This window comes from Magnolia sinica, chromosome 15 (genome assembly GCF_029962835.1).
Source record: "Magnolia sinica isolate HGM2019 chromosome 15, MsV1, whole genome shotgun sequence".
Lineage (NCBI taxonomy): Eukaryota > Viridiplantae > Streptophyta > Magnoliopsida > Magnoliales > Magnoliaceae > Magnolia > Magnolia sinica.
This window is the reverse complement of record NC_080587.1, coordinates 59,371,992-59,396,969: the sequence shown is the minus strand read 5'-3', so window position 1 is coordinate 59,396,969 and position 24,978 is coordinate 59,371,992. Positions and strand designations below refer to the sequence as shown.

Here is a 24,978-nt window from a genome sequence, read left to right as displayed (position 1 = left end):
CTTCCATCTTAGTAATGAATGTGTTTGTCACCCCTTCCCTACCAAAGGAAATCCCTTTGAACTTTTTGAGCTCTTAGAGAATGGACAGAGATTTTGGACAGTCACAAAAGGTACACTAGCATATTGGATAGAGTGCTCTTAACAAGCTCATTCTATCAGAAAAGGACAAATATCACCTTTTCCAAGCTGCAAGTCATCTCTTTCAAATATCTTGACACTTAGGTTCCAAATTGAGGTGCCTCTTTGTACATAGTGACAATCTCAAAAAGATAATTGGGAAATTTTCTACCTTAGTAGATTATTGGTTAAGCTGAGTAGATTTGTTAGTTGTCCAACATTAGAGTTGGAAATATAGAGGTGTGCATTTGTTGCTTTTTATTTGCAAATGGTATGTGTTGTGTAATGCTTCCTTTGCTCAAGTAGACAATCTAAAGGTTATTTGCACTGTTTTGAGCTGGTCTTGGGACTAAAGGTAAATCTAAGGGGTTGTTTCATTCTGTGAAAGTAGCCACTTATGGAACGGGATTCCATAACTGATCTCATTTCTTCCATTTGGGTTCATGGAACCGGTGGGAAGGGTATCTTGTTGGAAACTTTTTCCTCCATAACATGTTTCTTTTAAAGAAGGTGGTTCACACTTGCCAAGTACGTCTCTCCATATTAACAATTTTTTTAAATTTTTTAAATTTTTGATTTTTTAAAAGGTTTCGACCACTAATCTTGTTCCTCATTATCCAAACACTAACTCTTGACATATTTGATGCAGGATAATTAACTACCTGCTCTAAAAGCTCGAATTGTTAGAGTATGGCGAATTAATCCATTTGTCTTATAGTCCAGGCCCCACATCTCATGGGTTAGGACCTCGGTCGAACCCCCCTCGTAGGTTTGTGGGCCCCAAATCACATGGGCCGCCCACCCTAAGTGTGTCCTCACATCCCACAAGCTACCCCACTCGAGCTCGGTGTGAAATGCGCATTAATCACCCCTGTGCCCCAAATCACATGGGTCACCCACCCCGAGTGTGTCCCCGCATCCCACGGGCTACCCCACCCGAGCCCGGTGTGAAAATGCCCATGCATTAATCACCTCGGTGAGGAGTCTCGAATACGAGACCTCCCGCTCTGATACCAATTTGATGCAGGACAATTAACCACTTGCTCTAAAAGCTCAAACTATTAGAGTATGGCGAATTAATCCATTTATCTTAAAGCCCAGGCCCCACATCTCATGGGTTAGGACCTCGGCCGACCCCCCCTTCGTGGGCTCGTGGGCCCCAAATCACATGGACCGCCCACCCTGAGTGTGTCCCCGCATCCCATAAGTTACCCCACTCCGAGTCCGGTGTGAAATGCGCATTAATCACCTCTGGTGAGGAATCTCGAACACGAGACCTCTCCCTTAGGCCCCAAATCACATGGGTCACCCACCCCGAGTGTATCCCTGCATCCCACGGGCTACCCCACCCAAGCCCGTTGTGAAAATGCCCCTGCATTAATATCCCATCATTCAAACCAAACAAAGTGAAAATCTTCCCTTCATATCCCATCATCCAAACACAACAAAGAGAAAATCTTCCCTTTTAAGGCTTTACAAAGAGAAAATCTTCCCTTTTAAGGCTTTCTTTCCACCCCTTTTTGAATCCCTACATCCCCTTAGCAAAAGCACCATTGTGGGGCCTGTTGGCACGTTGTTGGCAGATACTGTTATAAATTTGCATCCCTTACCAGTGTGAGGAACAAAACCAGTTTTTTCAACTGTTTTGTCCAACGAGCGAATTATGAGGGTATTCAATTGTGTAATCATATTTATTCTTGAATTAATCAGTAATTCTGTAAGGGACTAGAAATGGTTTGCTTCATTGTTATTGACCAAAAAGGTCCAAGATTTTGATGTATCCTAAAAAGCTTTTAAGAAATTAATATTCTTCCTAGTCTTGATGTTGTCCATAAGAAACAGGGGACATTTTTTGGACCAACACCCTTGGAAGCCTTTTGATGGGTTCAGAATTTTAAACCTGTCACTGTGTAATACAATGAGATCCTTTGTGGATAGATCTAGGATGAGGTGAATCATGGTACACATGCCAATATTGTACACTTGTGAGTGATCCAGGCCATTCTTTATTTGTGACCAAGCATGGACATTCCTAGGACCATAAATTAGGCCAATCCAGACATCAAGTTAGCCACACTTATATGAAGAAAATTGACATCTAGAGAGGACATTACGTATGACCTATATTCAATAAACATGTGTATTCCACATGATGTGAGGAAGATCCTGAATTTCGAATACTGCTCATGTTGGATGCCATTTGTTACATGTTTCGGATCTCCTGTACATCTGCCAAATGGGCACATTTGCTATGATTCACCTCTCTAATCTCTCTATGCACGGTTTACTTGTGGAATTAAGCTCAAACATGAGATTGATCTAGGAATTAGGTGGTCGACATTTGTATGTTGAATATAGATCATTGGTCATTTCCAATGTCTGCTTTCCTTAAGTGCAGCCCACCTAGGTAGATTGACCTGATTTGCGGGCCAGGTCTCTTTTATGATGGTACCCACCTGATGAATGGCTCGGAAATCATGCTGCAATTCAGCTCCTTAATCTCTCTATCTTATTGTTCTTTTCTATACAATTGCATGACCGTATCTTTGACAAATGCTTTTTTTTTTCCATTTGTTTTACTTTTTAGCTGATCAATGATTTTTAAAAATTTTGCTTATCACAGTAAAGCTGCTGATCGTAAGATCTTTTACCTTAAAAGGCAATTTAGTGTTATGATATTTGCCAAGCTTATGTGATTGATTCATTCTGTAGTCCTTGAAGCCAAGTTTCAAGAATGGAAGATAGCCACTTGGAGTGGGAATGAGCCACTTGGTTATATATCAGAAAGAAATACTGATCAGGGGCTGTTTGGATGCCTGTAAAATCCTTAAGTTCTAAAGGGATTACAGGTAATCGGATTACAGGGGCTGTATGAATACCTACTTTATCCATTATAAACACTTTACAAGTTAGCCAAACACATAATCTGTTTACCTGTAAAAAGATTACTGATGACCACTTAAAAGCCAAACGGAATAGCATGTAATCCGTTGACACCTAAAAACTTCCCTAAGTGTAGTCTTAAGCATAAACAATACAATGTAAAGGAATCTAATAGTTCCTTGTTTTTATCTCTGCGCCAATCCTGGAAGGCAGTATGATGCGGACACAAGTGCATTCAAGGTGTACCAACGAAGAAAGCGCCAACCACAAGTGTCGTCCTTGTGGATAGGCGACTATTGAAGAGTTGAAGACCTTTCTCATGTGATTGGACATATAGAAGACCCCACTTAGGGAAGACACATGTGAAGGAAGATTGGAGAAAGAAGACCGAGCGCCCAAACTTTCCCATACTTATGTTATTTGCGCGTTTTTTGACTTAGTTAGGGGTCTTTTAGTAATCTTATATCTTTATTTGCTTATCCTAGGGGTATTTTAGTAATTTTATATCTTTATTTGCTTATTTAAGTGGGGTAAAGCCCTAAACTCGAATTTAACTATTGATTAATGAAAAGCAAACCCTTTGGCTGCCTCCTTCCTCTCTTCTCTCTAATGGTGCTTCTTCTCTCCCCTTGATCTTCTTCTTCTAATTTCTTCTTGTGCCCCTCCAACTTCCTCAAGGTAATAACTTTCTTTCTTCTATTTTTCAGTTTTGGCTAATTCCTCTTCGATCAAAAATCTTGAGAACCGATCTAAACCCTAAATCCCCAAATTCTCAAATCCCTAATCTGAGAAACTTCTTGGTTCTTCGGACTAGTGATCTTCATTGATCGATTGGGTGTGACCATGCAAGATCGAGAGGTCTCATCCCTCGCCGGATCCAACCTAAGTAGTAATTGAATTCCATACTCCATGGTTGTAGTAATGGCCCGCTCCATTGCATGTTTCCTTTATGATTTTCTCAGTTATGATGATTACTGTTAGAATTTTATATCATTTATTCCTTTTATTTCCGCTGTTTAATTATTTCCATGAGCATGCATCATAATTAGGGCTGTCCTGCGTCAAATTTGGTATCAAAGCCTAGGCTTGCATGGTTTTTGTCTAGATCGAGTTATCAAATTAGGGTTTTGATTTTTAGGTTTAACTTAGGAAAGTTTCAGGTTTAGAAAGTTTTCAATTTTAGAAACTTTCCAATTTTAGAAAGTTCCTAATCTGGAAAATTTTCAGATTTGAGTTGTTTCCTGTTTCAACTTAATTGTGTCAGTTCATAGTAGTTTTGCATTCATCGCATTCATCTTGAAAGTTATAACACCTAGTAGTCTAGTTAGGTAGAGTTTGGTTCAAGTCTTCATTGTATGCCCACGAGAAGAGGTAGAGGTTTCGGACTTCAACTTACCATGAATAACGAGCAGTTATCTGAGCAACTTGCTCAATTGATACAAAAGATAACCGCCCTAGAAGCGGGTCAAAGGCGTGATTTTGCCCGTCTTGAGAACCAAATTACCACCACCATGACTAAAGTGGAGCAACTAGAGGCGTCCCAAAAGGAAAACCCTGCTGTGGGGGAAGATGCGCACTCCCAAGTGGAAGGAATCATTGAAGAACGTGCTGTCACACGTGGTGGTAGTGAGGATAGAGATCGTGGTAACGGTCGTGGTGTGGTGCGAGAGGCACGAGCCACATGTGGTCATCAAGACCGTTATGATCCAGATGAGCATACGATGAAGAGTGTGAGAGTTGAGGCCCCGAGTTTTGATGGGCGCTTGGATCCCAAGGCATTTCTTGATTGGGTTGCTGACATGGACCACTACTTTGAATGGTATGGCATGTCAGAAAACCGTCAAATGCGGTTTGCTAAGATGAAGCTTGTGGGTCAAGCCAAGCTCTTCTGGACCAACACCGAGCGTAGGGTAGAGAGAGTTGGTAGAGCCCCTATCACACATTGGTATGAGATGAAAGAAAAGTTGAAGGAGAAGTATCTTCCTCTCTCATATCGTCAAAAGCTCCTTGACCAATGGCAATCCTTACGCCAAGGGTCAATGCCTGCCGCTGACTACATCGCTAAATTTGAAGAGTATGTGATGCGATGTGATATCCGAGAAGACCCTCTAGTAACGCTCTCGCGTTTTAAGACGGGCCTTTGTGCGGATCTTCAGCGCGAGCTTATTACTAGGCCCTTAACGGACTTAGATGAAGCATATCAAGTCGTGCAGGAGTTAGAGCAGTATCTGAAGGCTCCTGTCGTTCGTCGTTTTGAGTCCCGAGACTCCAATGCTAGATCTAGTTCCCAAGGAACTAGACCTAATATTGGTAATCAACCTAGGGCACAGGCGACCATTCCGCCTAGGCCTAGGGAGGACAAGGGCAAAGGAGTTCTTGGTGCCGGTCCTAGCAACATGAGCCAAGTGAGGTGCTATGAGTGTGGCAACCTTGGCCACATGTCTAATCAGTGTCCTACGAAGAGCCGTGGGAGAGCCTTAGTTATAGGCGAGTCCCACGAGGGTGGAGATGACCAGGGTGATTATAAAGTTGAAGAGTATCACCCTGAAGGAGGACTTACTGATGAAGAAGTGGATGGAGAAGCAACGCTTGCAGTAGTCAGGCGTGTGTTAGCTTAGTCTAGAAGTAGTGCTGACTGGCGTCGAAGCACTATCTTCTACACTATTGCCAAGTGTGGTGAAAAGAATTGTAAGGTGATAGTGGACAGTGGAAGTTGTCAGAATGTGATTTCCACTAGCACCTTAGATCGCTTAAAACTGAAATCCACACCTCATCCAAACCCGTATAAAGTTTCTTGGGTTGACAAGACATCCCTACCTATTACCCAGCAATGTCTAGTACCCATCGAGTTTGGGTCATACAAAGAGTCCCTGTGGTGTGATGTTTTACCTATGGATGTGGGACATGTTATCCTAGGTAGACCGTGGCTATTCGATAATGATGTCACGATCTTTGGCCGTTCGAATGCGTGTACTTTTATGTATAATGGTAAAAAGATCAAACTTAATCCCATGCCACCTGAGAATACACTAGAGAAGAAGAAGGATGAGAAGGCAAGTGAGCATAGAGAAATGGGGAAGTCCAAACCTAAGTCTTTACATATAATCAGCGCAAGAGAGTTTGAAAAAGAGGCTAAGGAGGATTCTATGGTGTATGCCCTTGTGGCTAGAGAAATTACACCTGAGGTTCCATCAGAGTTGCCCTGTGAGGTGACCTCGGTCCTGAAGGAATACAGTGATGTATTTCCTGAAGACTTACCGAATGAGTTGCCACCTATGAGGGACATACAGCATGCCATTGATCTTGTCCCAGGGTCTACTCTACTGAACCTTCCTCACTACAGGATGAACCCTGCAGCGCATGCAGAGTTGAAGAAGCAAATTGATGAGCTTCTGCAAAAGGGTTTCATCTAAGAGAGTATGAGCCCGTGTGTCGTGCCTGCATTGTTGACGCCAAAGAAAGACGGCACGTGGCGCATGTGTGTGGACAGCCATGCCATAAACAAAATTACTGTCAAGTATAGGTTCCCTATACCTAGACTTGATGATATGCTTGACATGATGGCCAGGTCCACTATATTCTCTAAGATAGACCTCAAGAGTGGATATCACCAAATTCGTATACGCCCAGGAGATGAGTGGAAGACGGCGTTTAAGACGAAATATGGGTTGTATGAGTGGTTGGTCATGCCCTTCGGCTTGACTAACGCACCAAGTACTTTCATGCGGGTGATGACACAAACTTTGAGGCCGTTCATGGAAAAATTCCTAGTGGTGTACTTTGACGATATTCTTATTTATAGTACCACTAAGGAATCACACCTTGAACATTTAAAGAAGGTCTATAGTGTCCTTAGGAAGGAAATGTTGTACGCTAATCTTAAGAAATGTGCATTCATGTCTAACTAAGTTGTGTTCTTAGGATTTATAGTGTCATCTGAAGGGATGCGCGCAGACCCTGAAAAAGTCAGGGCCATAGTTGAGTGGCCAGAACCAAGGAACATTCATGAGGTGCGAAGTTTTCACTGCCTAGCAACTTTTTATCGTCGGTTCATTAAGGTTTTTAGCACGATCATGGCTCCCATTACTGAGTGCATGAAAAAGGGAGAGTTCGTGTGGTCTAAAGCCGCCATCAAGGCTTTTAAAGAAATTAAGGGCAAGATGGTGGAAGCTCCTGTCATGCGTCTACCTGACTTTTCTACAGTCTTTGTAGTGGCGTGCGATGCGTCTGGTGTCGGTATAGGTGGAGTGTTGAGTCAAGAAGGACACCCAGTGGCCTATTTCAGTGAGAAACTGAATGAGGCAAAACAAAAATACTCCACTTACGACAAAGAATTTTATGCGGTAGTGCAATCCCTGAGACATTGGCGACACTACCTCCTACCGCAAGAATTCGTTTTAATTTCTGACCATGAGGCTTTGAGATATTTGCATTCTCAGAAGAAACTCAACCCAAGGCATGCCAAGTGGGTATCGTTTCTTCAGGAATATTCGTTTGTTTTGAAACACAAGGCCGGAGTTGAAAACAAACTAGCGGATGCCCTTAGTAGGAGAGTGGCGTTGCTCAACTCCTTGAGTGTAGAGGTAGTCGGATTTGAGCAACTGAAAGATGAATACCCTATATGTCCTGATTTTGGGGGTACTTACGCGTCGCTCTCTAGTTAACAGCATATTATGGGTGAATATGTTCTTAAAGATGGCTTTCTTTTCAAGGGAGAGACTTTGTATTCCCCGTATGTCCCTTCGTGAATTCCTCATCTGGGAGCTTCATTCAGGAGGGATAGCTGGCCATTTTGGTCGTGATAAGACCATTGCCCTCATGGAAGATCGTTTCTATTGGCCAAGCCTCAAGCGAGACGTAGCCAAAGTTTTAGGGCAGTGTCGAACATGTTAGCTGGCAAAACAAAGAAAGCAAAATACTTGGCTGTACACGCCATTGCCAGTGCCACATGCTCCGTGGCAGGACATTAGTATGGACTTCGTGCTCGGGCTTCCCAAGACTATAAAAAAGCACGATTCTGTTTTTGTCGTTGTGGACCGTTTTTCTAAAATGGCGCATTTCCTCCCATGTTCGAAGACGTCAGATAATTTGATGCAGGACAGTCCTAATTATGATGCATGCTCATGGAGATAATTAAACAGCGGAAATAAAAGGAATAAATGATCTAAAATTCTAACAGTAATCATCATAACTGAGAAAATCATAAAGGAAACATGCAATGGAGCGGGCCATCACTACAACCATGGAGTATGGAATTCAATTACTACTTAGGTTGGATCCGGCGAGGGATGAGACCTCCCGATCTTGCATGGTCACACCCAATTGATCAATGAAGATCACTAGTCCGAAGAACCAAGAAGTTTCTCGGATTAGGGATTTAAGAATTTGGGGATTTAGGGTTTAGATCGGTTCTCAAGATTTTGATCGAAGAAGAATTAGCCAAAACTGAAAAATAGAAGGAAGAAAGTTATTACCTTGAGGAAGTTGGAGGGGCACAAGAAGAAATTAGAAGAAAAAGATCAAGGGGAGAGAAGAAGCACCATTAGAGAGAAGAGAGGAAGGAGGCAACCAAAGGGTTTGCTTTTCATTAATCAATAGTTAAAAATTCGTGTTTAGGGCTTTAGCCCACTTAAATAAGCAAATAAAGACATAAAATTACTAAAATACCCCTAGAATAAGCAAATAAAGACATAAAATTACTAAAAGACCCCTAACTAAGTCAAAAACACGCAAATAACATAAGTATGGGAAAGTTTGAGCGCTCGGTCTTCTTTCTCTAATCTTCCTTCACATGTGTCTTCCCTAAGTGGGGTCTTCTATATGTCCAATCACATGTGAAAGGTCTTCAGCTCCTCAATAGTCGCCTATCCACAAGGACGGCACTTGTGGTTGGCGCTTTCTTCGTTGGTACACCTTGAATGCGCTTGTGTCTGCATCAATTCCCCTCGGGTGAGAAAAACTCGACTCCGACGAGTTGAAACTTTTATAGCGCTCGAGTAGATCTGGATTAATACCCTGCAATGCGTCGCCCGACAGCCACGTAGATTCAGATGATGGTTTGTTCTTCCACTTGACAAGATACCTTTGGAAACCCCCATCTCTCGTGGATACTGTCTCGTCATCCAAGATTTCCTCAATTGCTTCTTTATGGGTAATGGGTGGAGGAGGGGGTGGAAGGGGTTGGGTAGCAAACTCAGAAAAAGGCCATGAAAGGGACAATGTATCAACAATGGGAGTATGGGCACGGACTAGATCTTCCACATTAAAAGTTGGATTAATACTCATTTCAGATGGAAGGTCAACCTGATACGCGTTGGACCCAACCTTTTGTAATATCTAGTGTGATATAACAGTAGAAAATTACAAACGAGTTCCCATAATGTGCCACAGTGTCTTCCAAAAATAGCTAGTAAATCGAACATCACGATCAGACACTATGGTTTTAGGTAACCCATGGAGACGCACCACACCATCAAAAAAAAGACGAACAACATGAGACGCAGGACATAAGTGAGCATTAATCCAACTTTTAATGTGGAAGATCTAGTCCGTGCCCATACTCCCATTGTTGATACATCGTCCCTTTCATGGCCTTTTTCTGAGTTTGCTACCCAACCCCTTCCACCCCCTCCTCCACCCATTACCCATAAAGAAGCAATTAAGGAAATCTTGGATGACGAGATAGTATCCACGAGAGATGGAGGTTTCCAAAGGTATCTTGTCAAGTGGAAAAACAAATCATCGTCTGAATCTACGTGGCTGTTGGGCGACGCATTGCAGGGTATTGATCCAGATCTACTTGAGCGCTACAAAAGTTTCAACTCGTCGGAGTCGAGTTTTTCTCACCCGAGGGGAATTGATGCGGACACAAGTGCATTCAAGGTGTACCAACGAAGAAAGCGCCAACCACAAGTGTCGTCCTTGTGGATAGGCGACTATTGAGGAGCTGAAGACCTTTCACATGTGATTGGACATATAGAAGACCCCACTTAGGGAAGACACATGTGAAGGAAGATTGGAGAAAGAAGACCGAGCGTCCAAACTTTCCCATACTTATGTTATTTGCGCATTTTTTGACTTAGTTAGGGGTCTTTTAGTAATCTTATATCTTTATTTGCTTATTCTAGGGGTATTTTAGTAATTTTATGTCTTTATTTGCTTATTTAAGTGGGGTAAAGCCCTAAACTCGAATTTAACTATTGATTTGGTTGCCTCCTTCCTCTCTTCTCTCTAATGGTGCTTCTTCTCTCTCCTTGATCTTCTTCTTCTAATTTCTTCTTGTGCCCCTCCAACTTCCTCAAGGTAATAACTTTCTTTCTTCTATTTTTCAGTTTTGGCTAATTCCTTTTCGATCAAAAATCTTGAGAACCGATCTAAACCTTAAATCTCCAAATTCTCAAATCCCTAATCCGAGAAACTTCTTGGTTCTTCGGACTAGTGATCTTCATTGATCGATTGGGTGTGACCATGCAAGATCGGGAGGTCTCATCCCTCGCCGGATCCAACCTAAGTAGTAATTGAATTCCATACTCCATGGTTGTAGTGATGGCCTGCTCCATTGCATATTTCCTTTATGATTTTCTCAGTTATGATGATTACTGTTAGAATTTTATATCATTTATTCCTTTTATTTCCGCTGTTTAATTATCTCCAAGAGCATGCATCATAATTAGGGCTGTCCTGCGTCACAGTAAGTAATGATTGAAAATGAAGCATGTGTTCTACTGAACTTAGGAGCTCTGATTAAAAGATAATGTTTCACGATTTTGTTAGTTTGCTTAGTTCTACATCATTTGGATTGGTGAACATAGAATGACTTAAAGAAGATTGTAATGTTTTTTAGGTTGGTTTTGAATTACCATTACCTCTTTGGACTCTGGTTAGGAACTAAAAGTATTTCCTATTTGTAAAGAAAATTGGTATTTATTTATTTATTGACATGATAGCTTGAATTGATCTCAGGTGGAAACAATTGAGGGATTGAGAGATCTTCAAATTCCTTCGGGGATACAGCCAGGCGAGATTATAAAGTTGCCTCTTATGGGGGTTCCAAACATTAGAAAACCTTCTGTTCGGGGCGATCACAATTTCATTGTGAGCATCGAGATCCCAAAAACTATCAGGTTTAAGTTATTTTCCCTTGCCATCCCCTCTTATATGATTTTAAAATGCATTATCTTTGGGGCCTTCAACCTGTTGTTTTGGCATGTTTCTTTAGCGGTCCTTTCTTTTCCAGCGCTTTTTAATTTACTTTAGTTATTATTTTATTGTCTTGTGGACGTTAGTTATTATTTTATTGTCTTGTGGGTTTGGTTCCCACAGTTATTTGTATAAATTGGCATGTGCTTCCTGTGTATAAAAAGGGGTGTAGGTCTTTAGACTAACTGCTCAGTAAGTCAAAGTGCAGCATCCTATGAACTTGGTAGCTCTAATTTGGGGTGACCCTGCTCATTTGATGCCACACACGCACACACATTCTTCTAAATGGGCAAAAGAATTGTCTGACCGGCTCCGGGTACCTCACACACATGTAAAAACACTTGTCATTCTTGTCATCATCATCATAGCGTTGTCACAACTATTTGGTATCAGTTTTATGTATCCTATTTCTACAGTCATCAAGATTTGAGAGAGAGATCCATCGATTGATTGAGATCAAGGTATTCAGTAATGGTAATGGCTATGGAACAGCAACGGCAGTGTCGTTGCTGTTACGATAGTGGCCATAAAGGCCATTCCCCCCTCCTTTTTCTTAAAAAAATAAAAATGTATCAGCCCTGTAATGGGCCATTGTGGGCTATTTTTCCATAACGGCATTACGATCCCATAATGCATAATGACTGCCACCATTACTATTATGCAATGGCTGTTACATAACTGTTTTTTAATATCTTGATTGAGATGTAAAAACACATTCTCATCATCATCATGGCTCACAAACTATTTAGTGTAGGTCTTACGAACCCTGTTTCTACAATCATCAAGGTTGAGATCCATCGATCGGTTGAGATTGAGAGATTGACAGACACATTTAGAAACACATCGCTCTCATCATCATCATCGTAAGGTTTTCACAACTATTTTCTATCAGTTTTGCAAATGTTGTTTCTACAATCATCAAGATTCAAGGTGAGATTCATTGATTGATTGAGATCGAGAAATCGACAGACACATGTAAAAAAAAAAAAAAACACATCCTCCTCCTCATCATCTTAGCTTTTGTCAGAACTATTTGGTATCAATTTTACGAATCCTATTTCTACAATCATCAAGATCTGAGAGTGAGATCCATCGATCGATTGAGATTGAGAGATGGATAACGAGGTAGTTTTCCTACAAGTTGGGTTTAAGAACAGAAACCCTCTATCATTTTAAATACCCCAATAATGTTGTGGTGTTTTCAAAATGAGCGTTTACGAATACGAACCCTCTATAATCCAAATTTAGATTTCTACACTTCAAATCTATACTTCAACAGGACGAATTAACTATATGTTAAACAATTTCAGATGGACTGCTTTGGCAACTGAAATTCTCAATTGGGTGTTAGAAAAAATGATTATTGACGACATCATGATATTTGGAGGACAGCTGTGTGCCAATTTTGTGTCTAGGGTTTAATCAAAATCAATCATTTTAAGAAAATCCTACCAAGGAAATGAAGTTTTCCTGATTCCCAGAACCTTCTAATTCTCGATTTTCTACAGTAAGTCGCATCCCATTATCTTTCCTACAGTTCAAATTTTGTATGACCACTGTTTGAAACATTCGTATGGCCACAAAGTTTCATATCAAGCCATGTTTATGGTGTTTTCACTTCATCTGAGTAGGAATGACCTTATAAATGGTTTGGATGGCATATAAACATCAAGATAGATCCCAGGAAGGTTTCAACGGTGGGAAACTCTTTCCCCGACATTTACTCTCGTCCGACCCACTTGAGTTTTGGATCCACCTCATTTCTGGTCGCATGACCTAAAATGAGCTCACAAAATGGATGGACAGTTTGGATTTCTCACAAACATCACGGTGGCCCCACCTGGCATCTCAGTGTAGGAACTTTACACTTTCGTTGGAAATATGCGTACACACCCAACTTGGGGAGTAGGACCCCACCAGCGATGTGGGTGGGGCCCTGACCGTAGGGCCCACCTCGATAGATGTATTATACATCCATGCCATCCATATGTTTTTCCATATTATTTTAGGATATGATCCAAAAAATGAAGCCGATAAAAGTTTCAGGTAGACCACACCACTAGAAAAGGTGATCATTGAACTTCCACTATTAAAAGCTTCCTAGTGTCCACAATAATGTTTATTGAACATCCATAAGGTCATACATATCTGGATGGAAAGAAAATGCAATATCAGCTTGATCTAAAACTTTAATGGGCCATAAAAGGTTTTCAATCGTTATTAAGAACTATTTCCTATGGTGTGATCCACCATTAAAAACTTCCTAAGGCCCACTGTTTCTTGTGGTGTGGTCCACCTGAGAATTGGATCTGCTTCATTTTTGGGCCCATGTCCTAAAATGAATTGGCAAAAAGGATGGACAGTGTAGATATATCACGCACACATTGAGGTGTGGCCCACATAATAATAATTGTGTCTAATGGTTTTATTTTAACAATTAAGTGTCCACTAATCAGGTGTTAGAATTTTTTTGCCCTAATAATAATTGTGTTTTCATACATCTCTAGATGCATTTATAAATATTATGCATTTTATTTTAATATAGTTGCCTTAGTTCAATCAGACAACGCTTGGCTTAGGACCTTATACAAAGGAAACCTATTGTGTGCAATTTTTTTTGCAATGTTATGATTTAAAACTGTGTATTAAGATCTTTTTTGACAATCCCTGAAGTTTCATTGGAAAATTCAACCATTTTCCCAATGTTTCCCCATGTTTCCCAAAAAGTGCAATAAATTATGCAATACAAATGATATATCCCGTGCGATAACCGATACGTATCTATATCCCAAGGGTGCAATACATAGCGCGGTACCGATATTTCGAACACTGAGGCCTAGAACAAGAATGGCCATTGATGATGAATGACCCCAAAAGTGGCTTATGTAACCACAACTCAGGAACAAATGGAAGAATTGGAACTGGCCCTATGTGCTGATGATTCTGGACCAGTTGCCAAAATTCATTTAAATGCTGGTGATGCTCTTGCACAGATTCTGAAAATATCATGAAGTCATCATTATAATTGGCGATGAAATGATTTGAAATTTTCATCCATTTGCCTTTGGAATTGGGACAGGGAACTCTTTTTAAGTCCAGATGGCATTACTGGTCATTCAAAAAGCCCAATGGGTGTAGTTCAAGCCATTTTGTGGATAATGGGTAGTAATGCCATTTGGATTAAACATTCATTTTTTCAATCACATTCAATTGAGAATTTGATGCATTCTATGCAAATCTTAGACAATGAGATTTGTTGGAGTCATTAACTTGTGACTATGTTTTTCTACAAACTTGATTAGAGCCCTTGTATCTACACTCTTCTTTTTATTGCCAACAATCTTTGTCAGGCATTCACACCTTGTTATCATTCCTGGTCTCTTCCTCATCTGTTCTTTCCAAATTGCACTTACAGTGTATCCCTTCTTTCGAACATCTCAAAATCCTCACTAGCAGTTCACCAGTTTTTGAGACTTTCAACATTAACTTTTTTGTATGCTAAACCTGCAGATTCTTGCATGTGCATTATATAATCCATGTGCAGCATTCTTTGAAATGAACTCCTTCCCAAGTTGCATTTTAATTCATCGGGTGCTTGTGGGATGAATTGGTTAGGATGCAAAGTTGTAATCACTTCTTCGTCTGCTGATTCTACTTCCTCTGATTGAGGGAAGTCCATTAGTTTTTTATTAGGATTGACATGTGACTCTAGATCCGTCACTTGATCATATAGATTAACGTGTGACTATGACTCCCTTACTCCTTGATTACATGGATTGATGTTTGAGTGTGAGTTCATTTCTTGTGCAACGAAGACACTAAACCTATAGACATAAAAGAAACAATCCATCCAATCACTCGCATCACCAACAAAGAACAAAACTAACATACAATGAGGGAATTGAACCTACAGCGGTAGAGGAGTCCTAACTCCTAACACATGCAAGTGATAGCCATTATTCTGGATTCAAGAGCTGATCGTTGCATTGCTAGACGTAGACAACTCAAACATGTGCAAATTCTAGTAGTTTTCTCCGTGCACCGTTATAGATATATTGGAATTATATGCTGATTTTTATGTCATTAAGTTTCCTAAATGGAGAAAAACAAAGGAATCAGCATAGAATCATATATTTGGGGAGGAATACTAGGAGATGATAGAGAATTTACACAGACATTTATAATTGTAAAGGTGTAAGCAATGCAAATGCCTATCCCTGAATTGTTCAAAAGGGATAATTCGAGGATTTTTATGTCCATATGCTGAAGTGCCTATGCATTGCATCCAATTTCAAGACAAATTCAAATAATTGAATCTCATCTCAACACTAAGATGCGACATGGCATTAAACATAAAGGCATGTATAAATCATTGAAAATGCAAGTGATGATCATCTAATAAAAATATCAATTCAATTTGTTTCTATCAATAGAGTTGATCCATTGATTGAGGATGGCTCCTACTCCTATATTCTCAACTGTCTAACCAGAGTGCTGCCAGAATTCCAACCTATTGACTACATTGTGGGATCCAGGCCAGTCATCAAGCGAGGTTCACATTCAACTGTGAGCCACCACAATAACAGTTTTGATCATCCAAACTTGCGACCATGGGGGTCCTATTCAATAATACATGATGGTGGATTGTGACACAGTGATTGCATGAGAGATATGAGTACCATAGGTTGTAATGCAAATGCTGGCCAACATCAGTGAGTATTTTTTAACCTGCATGCATCATTGGCTGGGACATTCAAAGAGCCATATGGGTTCTAATATTCCACACATCAAAATACAGAGGGTTGTATGAAAACAAATAAAGGCATTGTTCAAATTCAGCCAACAAAGAGCAAAAGAAAAGATTGAGGATGTCATATACAGTTTCAAGAGTTAAAAGACTGACAAGCCCATCATCATCATTTAAGCCTTATCCCAAGTAATTGGGATCAGCTACACAATTCCTGTTTCACCATTCAGACTAAGTTGGATAAAAGACTGACAAGCCCAACAATGGGGGAAAAAACATGCATTGCTTATAGTAATTGCATTCCATGCCAATCCAATAGCTTTTGGTCATACATCAAAATCAAGAGCATTCCTCATGTGAATGTAATTGGACAGGCATGTTCCTAGTTCATGCATGCAAGAGTAACTCAATGTGCATGTGAGACTTATCATGTTTTCGGAATTTGCATGGATTTGTAGTGAAGTTCCACATGTGACAAACACCAAGACATCATACAGTGAACAACTAAAGAGCAGGATCTTCAAATTTGGGCAGATTGACAAGGGGCAGTTAAATCCAACGGCTAGCTAACAAACCAATGGTCTCTGCAACTGAACCACGGCTCCACATTCAACTGAGAAGTTGTCATGTCCAACCAAGCTTTTAAATCAGTGTATCAGGTATTGTATCGTTCACCACCGATATGGCCCAGTATCGCCGCTGTATTGGGCTGATACAGCTATATCGTTCACGGGTGATACTGGTACATATCAGACAATACATGCCAGTTTCAGACGATACTTTAAACCCTTGTGTCCAACCCATCTGTAAGGTGATCTCCATCATGATGTGACCCACTGGATAGGGATGATTTTTAGCCATGTTGTTTGCCTTTACGAGGGCTTGGGTGCCAAATACTCTCTCTATGTCCCAATGTAAGACAATAGATGGCTTAGATCAGTCTAATGGTGGGCCGTACATATCATTACAAATGGCTCAACTTCATGGGAAGCTCCCATGAGTGATGCAGGACATGAAAATTTAAATATGTTATGCAAGATTCCAAGCTTTAGATCATACTAGTTCAGAAACAATCACACAAAATTCCACATCCACAAAAAGTCAAGCATTCAACAAGGGGAATCTATGCGGGTCTAGGCCTATACATGCTAGGGCTGGATTAATTAAAGTTATAGGCCAAACAATGCTCAAAGGAGAGTAAATTCATCCACACATGCACAGAAATATTTCTCCAATCCAAGGGATTCACAAGTTTCAATTCGGGGAACCCTAGGGTTAGAAAAAAGGGCAAAGAAATTGGAATTTAAGACAATCTAGGGTTATGGTAAGAGAAATCAGGTAAGAGAGGAGTGAAAGAGAGGATAGAGTGAACTTGAAGCCAGCCCACGCGTGTGGACAGCAGGCCAGGCCTGATGCACGTGCGTTGAAGGCTGTCCGCACGTGTGTGGGGCCCACAAACCAAAAAACCCCCAGCTAAGGTCTAGTCGGCCAGGGCTAGGCCGCACAACCACCAAGTTTTAGCCCGATCCGAGGTCTGGTCCGCGCGTGGTGCTCCGCCGAAGTTTCATCCCTCCTGCAAGGCCGGATCCTGAAAATCTGTTATAGAGAAGGATTAGCTGCAAAATAATGATAGATTTGAGGATTGAATGGCTGTAAGAAAAGGTGAATATGGATGGTAGGAGATGGGGGCAAATCGGGATAAGTGTGGCTTCGCACCACAGTTGTAACCCTTCGTAGAAGGGAGGGTTTCGCACCCAATTAGGCTTTCACAACTCAGAGAAGAGCAGAAAAACGCAGAAATTTTATTCCATTCATTAATGAGAAAAAAGACTACAAGGGGTGCCTATTTATAATAAAATTCTATACCCCAAAACTCACGTCATGTGCGCAATCTATTACTTAGAGACGAAGTAACCACAAATAACAATTAATCAAAGTAATCTAAACCGTCCATGATATTCTTAATAACACTAATAACCAAAACTCAAAGTACTAGATCGTTTGGAATGGTGGGCCACGATCATGAGAACCCATGGTGGGATTGACATGACGATCGGGTCCACTGCAAGGAACCAAAATGGAGTCTCGATCCAGATCGATAGTGGGGCCCTCCTCCTTGCGTACGTGCATAGGGGGGTGCCTGATGTCCCCATCAACTCTCCCCGGCTGCGAAGATTTCACCACTGGTGAAACCAAACTCTTGAAGTGCTTCAAGATGTCAGGATTAAGTCTCTAAAGCTCTTCTTCAGTGAGGCACGTACTGTCTGAAGCTGGGCGTGACTTCCACTTGACCATGATCTTTTGAAATCCGCCGTCTGACGTCGATACTATCTGATGGTCTAGGATATCCTCTATCTCCTCTCTAGGTGTGGGAAGGGTGGGTATGAGAGGTAGAGGCTGGGAAGAAGGGTTGGGAAGAGGCCATGGATCAGGGGACAGGTCTGGGGAATCAGGATGGTTGGGTGAAGGGCTGGACAATGTATCAGTAGTCCCTTGAAAAGCAACTAGATACTCCACATTGAATGTGGAACTAATTCCCATGGAAGGTGGAAGATCTACCACATACGCATTGAGACTATTTCGTTTTATAATTTTGAATAGTTTAGCGCTACACGCATGTAATTTACGAACAGCCCCTTAAGGGTACTGCTCGGGCCTGATGCGGACCATCACAGTCCCCTATATTGAATTCCTTGAAACGTTTATGCTGGTCTACAGAAAATTTGTAATGTTCATTACTAGTAGTGATTTTTTGCCTGATTTCTTGATGTAATGAATGAATGTGATGCGCAAAGGACTTTGCAGACTCTGATGGCATATGGGACAGTGACATAGGGACAAGATCAATATGCTTCATAGGTTTATACATCCCAAACTGAATAGGAACAAAATCACACCAAAATGTGTCTTTATATGATCCAAATTGAATAAGAACAAGACAACAGTGTGAGATTGGAATGAGAGTTTCATCAACCCAAGATACTCTATAGGGTTGAGGATGGGCTTCAAGTTTCAAGCCCAGACGGCTCACAGTGCTATTTGATGCCACATTGGCACAACTATCGCTATCCACGATCATCTCACAGCTCCTATCACCACATTTTGTGTTAGTATCGGAGATCGTGTTGCGGCGCCAATCGTTAGTATTCTTTATTTGTGCAAAGGCGTAACGCATAACCGCAAGAGTCACAGACTCTTGCGCTCCCTCTTCCTCATCACTAGGGGCTTCTACTGGCCCATATTCTTCCTCCTCACCGTTACTTTCTGGGGGCACTACTTATACTTTTCCCTCAATGAGGAACACCTTGGTGCCCTCTTTCGTGCCACACTGGTGGGCAAAATGACCAAACCCCTAGCATCTAAAATACCTAGTCGTCTCGCTTCTGCGCGAGCTAGATCCAACAACTTCTTTACCCTTATCATCCTTGGGCCTAGACTGAGAGTTACTGGAAGGCTTATACTGATATTCAGTGCCAGGTTTATCCTTAAAAGGGTTGGCCTTAGCGCCAGAATCACGAGACTCAAACTGCCTTCCCACAGATGCTTTGAGGTATTGCTCGACCTCCAACACTACTTGATACATCTGTTCAAGAGTGTCAATGTCCTTGGCTAGCAACTCTCGCCTAATGTCAGAACGGAGGCCCATCTTAAATCGAGCAAGAGTGAGTACGGGGTCCTCATCAACTTCACAACGGCTCAAGTACTCTTCAAACTTTTCAATGTATTCAGCAACACTCATGGAACCCTGTCAAAGAGACTGTCATTCCTCAACCAAATCTCAAGTGATAAGAAAAAGGGAGGTATTTTTCCTTAAAAGTTTCTTTCATTTCTCCACAATGGACTATTGGGAGCTCTCTCGATCTTTCTTTCTTTCGCTCTACAGTAGTCCAAAACTTTTTTGTTTGGCCCACAGGCTTCATTTTGGCGAATCGGACTTGACGAGCATCCGACATGTCATACCACTCAAAATAGTAGTTCATATTTGGCAACCAATCTAGAAAAGCTTTAGGTCCAAGTGGCCATCGAACATGGGGGCATCTACTCTAACTCCTTTGAGGAGTTGTGCGTTGGGGTCATAGTGGTCTTGATGTCCCTCACAGGGTAGGTGCACGAGTGTGCGCCCATAACCGATTCCCTGGCCACCTCCATTCTTTCGTTTATCCTCCTAACCAGATTGAGCATCTTCCCCAATGGTGGAGTTTGTCCGGGCGGAGGTCTTTAATTGGGTAACGCGCACATTAATTTGTTCAAGGCGATGGTGAATAAGTTGTTCTAAGCACTTACCCAAAGACTCAAACTGCCGGGTTAGTTGTCCATTGATTCTTGCAATTGCTCCATGTTTAGCGTAGGGTACAAATCAAAACCGCGACTAGTACGTGTGGGCATACAACTACTCCTCAACTCAAAGACCCTCTAACACAACTACATACGTCTAAATGAGACTAGATGATCCTACAAGACTATGATGAGAGTTAATGCAAACTAAATGTGAATAGACCAAACCCTAAACATGCAATGCATTCACCTATAAGAACCCTAAGCTCTGATGCCAAATTTGATGCAGGACATGAAAATTTAAATATCCTATGCAAGATTCTAGGTTTTAGATCATACTAGTTTAGAAACAATTACACAAAATTCCACATCCCACAAAAAAAGTCAAGCATTCAACGAGGGGAATCTATGCGGGTCTAGGCCTACACATGCTAGGGCTGGATCAATTAAAGTTATAGGCCAAACAATGCTCAAAGGAGAGTAAATTCATCCACACATGCAAAGAAATATTTCTCCAATCCAAGGGATTCACTAGTTTCAATTCAAGGAACCCTAGGGTTAGAAAAAAGGGCAAAGAAATTGGAATTTAAGACAATCTACGGTTAGGGTCAGGGAAATCAAGTAAGAGAGGAGTGAAAGAGAGGATAGAGTGAACCTGAAGCCAGCCCACGCGTGTGGACAGCAGGACAGGCCTGACGCACATGCGCTGAAGGTTGTCCGCACGTGCATGGGGCCCACGAACCAAAAAAACCCCAGCTAGGGTTTGGTCGGCCAGGACTGGGCCACACAACCACCAAGTTTTAGCCCGATCTAAAGTCTGGTCCGCGCATAGTGCTCCGCCGAAGTTTTAGCCCTACTGCAGGGCCGGATCCTGGAAATTTGTTGCAAATAAGGATTGACTGCAAAATAATGATAAATTTGAGGATTGAATGGCTGTAGAAAAAGGTGCATATGGATGGTAGGAGATGGGGGCGAATTAGGATAGGTGTGGCTTCGCACCATGGTAGTAGCCATTCGTAGAAGGGAAGGTTTCGCACCCAATTAGGCTTTCATAACTCAGAGAAGAGCAAGAAAATGCAAAAATTTTATTCCATTCATCATTGAGAAAAAATACTACAAGGGGTGCTTATTTATAATAAAATCTTATACCCCAAAACTCGCGCCATGTGCGCAACCTATTACTTAAAGACGAAGTAACTACAAATAACAATTAATCAAAGTAATCTAAACCGTTTATGGTGTTCTTAATAATACTAATAACCAAAACTCAAAGTACTAGATCGTTTGGAATGGTGGGCCACGATCATGAGAACCCATAGTGGGATTCACATGACGATCGGGTCCACTCCAAGGAACCAAAACGTAGTCCTCTAACTAGGAGGCCCTCCCTGGACACGTCATCAATCCAGATCGATGGTGGGGCCCTCCTCCTCCTTGCATACGTACGTAGGGGGGCATGCGTGTGCGCGTGATGTCCCCATCAATGAGGTACCTTTTCCGTGTGTGTGTGTGTGTGTGTGTGAAAAAGGTTTTCGTGCTTGTGTTATACTATCAGAATGTCGATCATACCTTTTTGATACAAAATGATAGGTTAATGAAATTGAACAACTCTACCAGATTGATTCAACAATGAATGGTGACCATTTTTTTTACTAGTGTCAAAGCTGCACCCGTTGATGTCACCCTCACGGTTGCATGGATTTTGTTTGTTTGTATGTGTGTGTGTGTGTGGAGGAGAGGGATGGAAATGCTTGCCGATAGGAACTTCATGGATATCAACAAGCTTTCTGAATCAAAGATGGCTTAACCCAAAATGGGGGGCAGAGTCCCTATTTCCAACGGGCAATGTTGTTATATAGGGATATTAATATGACTCACGTCTCAGCTAAAGAGCTGATGCTGGTAGCTCATTGCATGGTTTGTAATACCTAATTTCATAGTTGTCATTTCATTATAAGTACTCTTTTCTCAATCATATGTGGTATTCGCCAATATCTTGGTCATCTAACCAAATAGTATCATGTTGGTGTGTGTGTGTGTGTAGCCCGTCGGTCTCCTATACAAAGACCATAATTAAACAATTTTTGGTCACATGCATTGATCGGCGTAGTTGGGATCCACCGTGATGTGTATGTGAAATTCATTCTGTACATAGATGCATTAGCCCACGTTAGGCCTAAGTCCCAAAAATCAGCCCTATCGGTGATTCAGGTGGGCCACTTGAGGGAAAACGATGTGAAGGGGGACACCCATCCTCCAAACTATTTCCTTTTGTATGGCCCACTTGAATCATGGATAGGGCTGATTTTTTGGACTTGGGCCTTCATTTTAGTGCGGCATGAAATGGTTGGAGGGGATTACATATAATCATCACGGTAGATGCTGAAAAAAAATAAAATCAAGGGTGTTCTCTCCTCTAACTATTTCCTTTGGTGTGGCCCACCTGAATCACATTTCAGCTTCATTATTTGGTCCTAGATCTAATTTGGGATGACACATCTAATGGTTGGACTGGATTTCTTATAAACATCTTAGCGGGCCATGTAAAAATCAAGGGTGGGTGTCCCTCTCCTAACTCTTTCCCTTTGTATGGCCCACCTAAATCATGGACTGGGGTGGTTTTGGGTCCTATGGCTAAAATGGGGTGATGCACCTAGTGATCAGGACATCTCTCTCTCTCTCTCTCTCTCTCTCTCTCTCTCTCGTAGTAAGATGGTGTTGGCTAGGTAAGCATCCTGTTGAAAGAGTAGTTATGAACCTTGTAGACCATCCTCATAGGGGTGGTGAAGGGAGGGCCCTATAGACACATATGACTTCTAGCCTTTCATGTGCATGCGAGCTCCTACCTGTCCAATAGGTTGGTCACATCATGAGGATCTTGGATCGTCATGCATATAGAGCTGCCACAGCCACTCATCGAGTGTACTCCCACCCACACTTATAGTTTGCTATTTATCAAAGGACATTTTTTTCTATTGTGTGGCCCACCTGATGATTAGATGGGGATAGTTTTTGCGCTAGATGATGCTCGTGGTGGGGCCAACCTATTTGAATCATTGGATGTTGCATGCGCATAAATGGTTGGAAGATATCCACTGGGTGGACTGTAACTTGTGGTCCCACTGGTTGGATTTGACATCCTCTCACATATCACGTGTGTGCATGCATGTGTCTGTGGGTGTTTTCAATGTCTGTCTGTGTAGTTGTGTAGTGTGGTATGTGTATGCGTTACGTGTGTGCGTGCATGCTGTTTTTGTATCTGTGTCTGTGTAGTTGTGTATTGTGGTATGTATGAATTGCATGTATGTGTGCGCGCATGCATGTGCCACATGTGTCACATTATCATCAGAGCCTAGCCCCAGCTATTTTCAGTTGGTTTTGTGAATCCTGTTTTGCCAAAGATTTGAACAGGAACTGTCAAGAATTAGTTTAATATGGATATTGATTACAGTGACTATATCAGTTGGATTTATATTGATTTTGAATACCCATATTAATAAATTATCTCCTATGAGTTTATCACTATTAAGTTTATATACAACTTCCCTTTGTGCCCTTAACCAATGTTTTAAATATCGACGACATCAGCCGATATATCCCACGATATATCTTGTATCCCATCTTTGTGATACGAAACGCACAGGTAGTGCCGATATATCCCACATGTTCGATCTGGTGAGTATTTTCAATTTCTGATCCCTTTTTTTTTAAAAAAAAAATTGAAATTATGTTAAATTGGTGTTAAATGGTTACAAATCCATTGGTTCTTCATGTTTTGCATGAAAAATCATGGAATTGGAGCTTTGATTTCGATGTCCATTGGTTCTTCATGTTTTCCATGTCCTGTTTCAAAATTTTCCATCAACCAACTGTCAATTGAGACAGACTAATTTCGAAGTATTTAGGAGTATTTGATAAAATAATCATCACATACACTCTAATTTTAAAATTCGAGCATAGGTGGTTTGATTTGGGAAAATTCAAAATTTCCCCAATTTATCCCAAATTACTTGCAATGTTGCACTCCAAACATGAAATCAAGTACGTATGAGGGCTGATCTACTGATTTGTTAAGTCCTTGCCAATTTTTGGAAAATAAAAATCATTTTTTAATTAAAAAATATTAAAATATTATTACTTTTCGACATTTCCCTTCAACCAGCTGTCATTTGAGACTAATTTCGAAGTATTTAGGAGTGTTTGATGAAATGATCATCACATACACTCTAAATGTTATGCATTCAATTTGAATATAGTTGTATTAGTTCAATTAGACAATGCAGAGCTTAGGACCCTATACAAAGGAACCCTATTATGTGACCTTCTTTTTTGAGATATTATTTAAAAGTGTCGACTAAGGTCTTTTTTTATAATCCCTGAAGTTTCACTGAAAATTTCAACTATTTTCCCAATGTTTCCCCATGTTTCCCAAAAAGTGCGATAAATTACGCGATATAAATGATAGATCCCGTGCGATGACCGATATGTATCTGTGTCTCAAGGATGCAATACACAAATCGATACTGATATTTCGAACACTGCTCCTAACCTTTGGCTCTGCTCCCTTGCGCCTGCTCTTGTTCCCGTTTGCTCTCCTCTTCTGCTCATGGGTCCTAAATAACTTTTTAAAACTGTGTAAATCGATACGCAAAGGCAAAGTTCAGCATTACTCAGTTGAGTCTGTAGGAAAAACTTGAGTAGAAGGGAAAAATATATAACTTACTGCTGGTTACCATCAATAATCATTGTCACTCAGC

General features: G+C 41.2%; 1 protein-coding gene across 2 annotated transcripts in view; it reads left to right on the top strand.

The window, feature by feature from the left end:
• The window catches only part of LOC131228193 (uncharacterized), a 97,852-nt gene that overhangs the window by 63,323 nt on the left and 9,551 nt on the right, over positions 1–24,978 (top strand). For both annotated transcript variants that reach the window (XM_058224057.1, XM_058224058.1), the window contains exon 8: positions 10,963–11,123. In XM_058224057.1, coding sequence (XP_058080040.1) covers positions 10,963–11,123 — 161 coding nt within the window. The remainder of the gene's footprint in view (positions 1–10,962; positions 11,124–24,978) is intronic.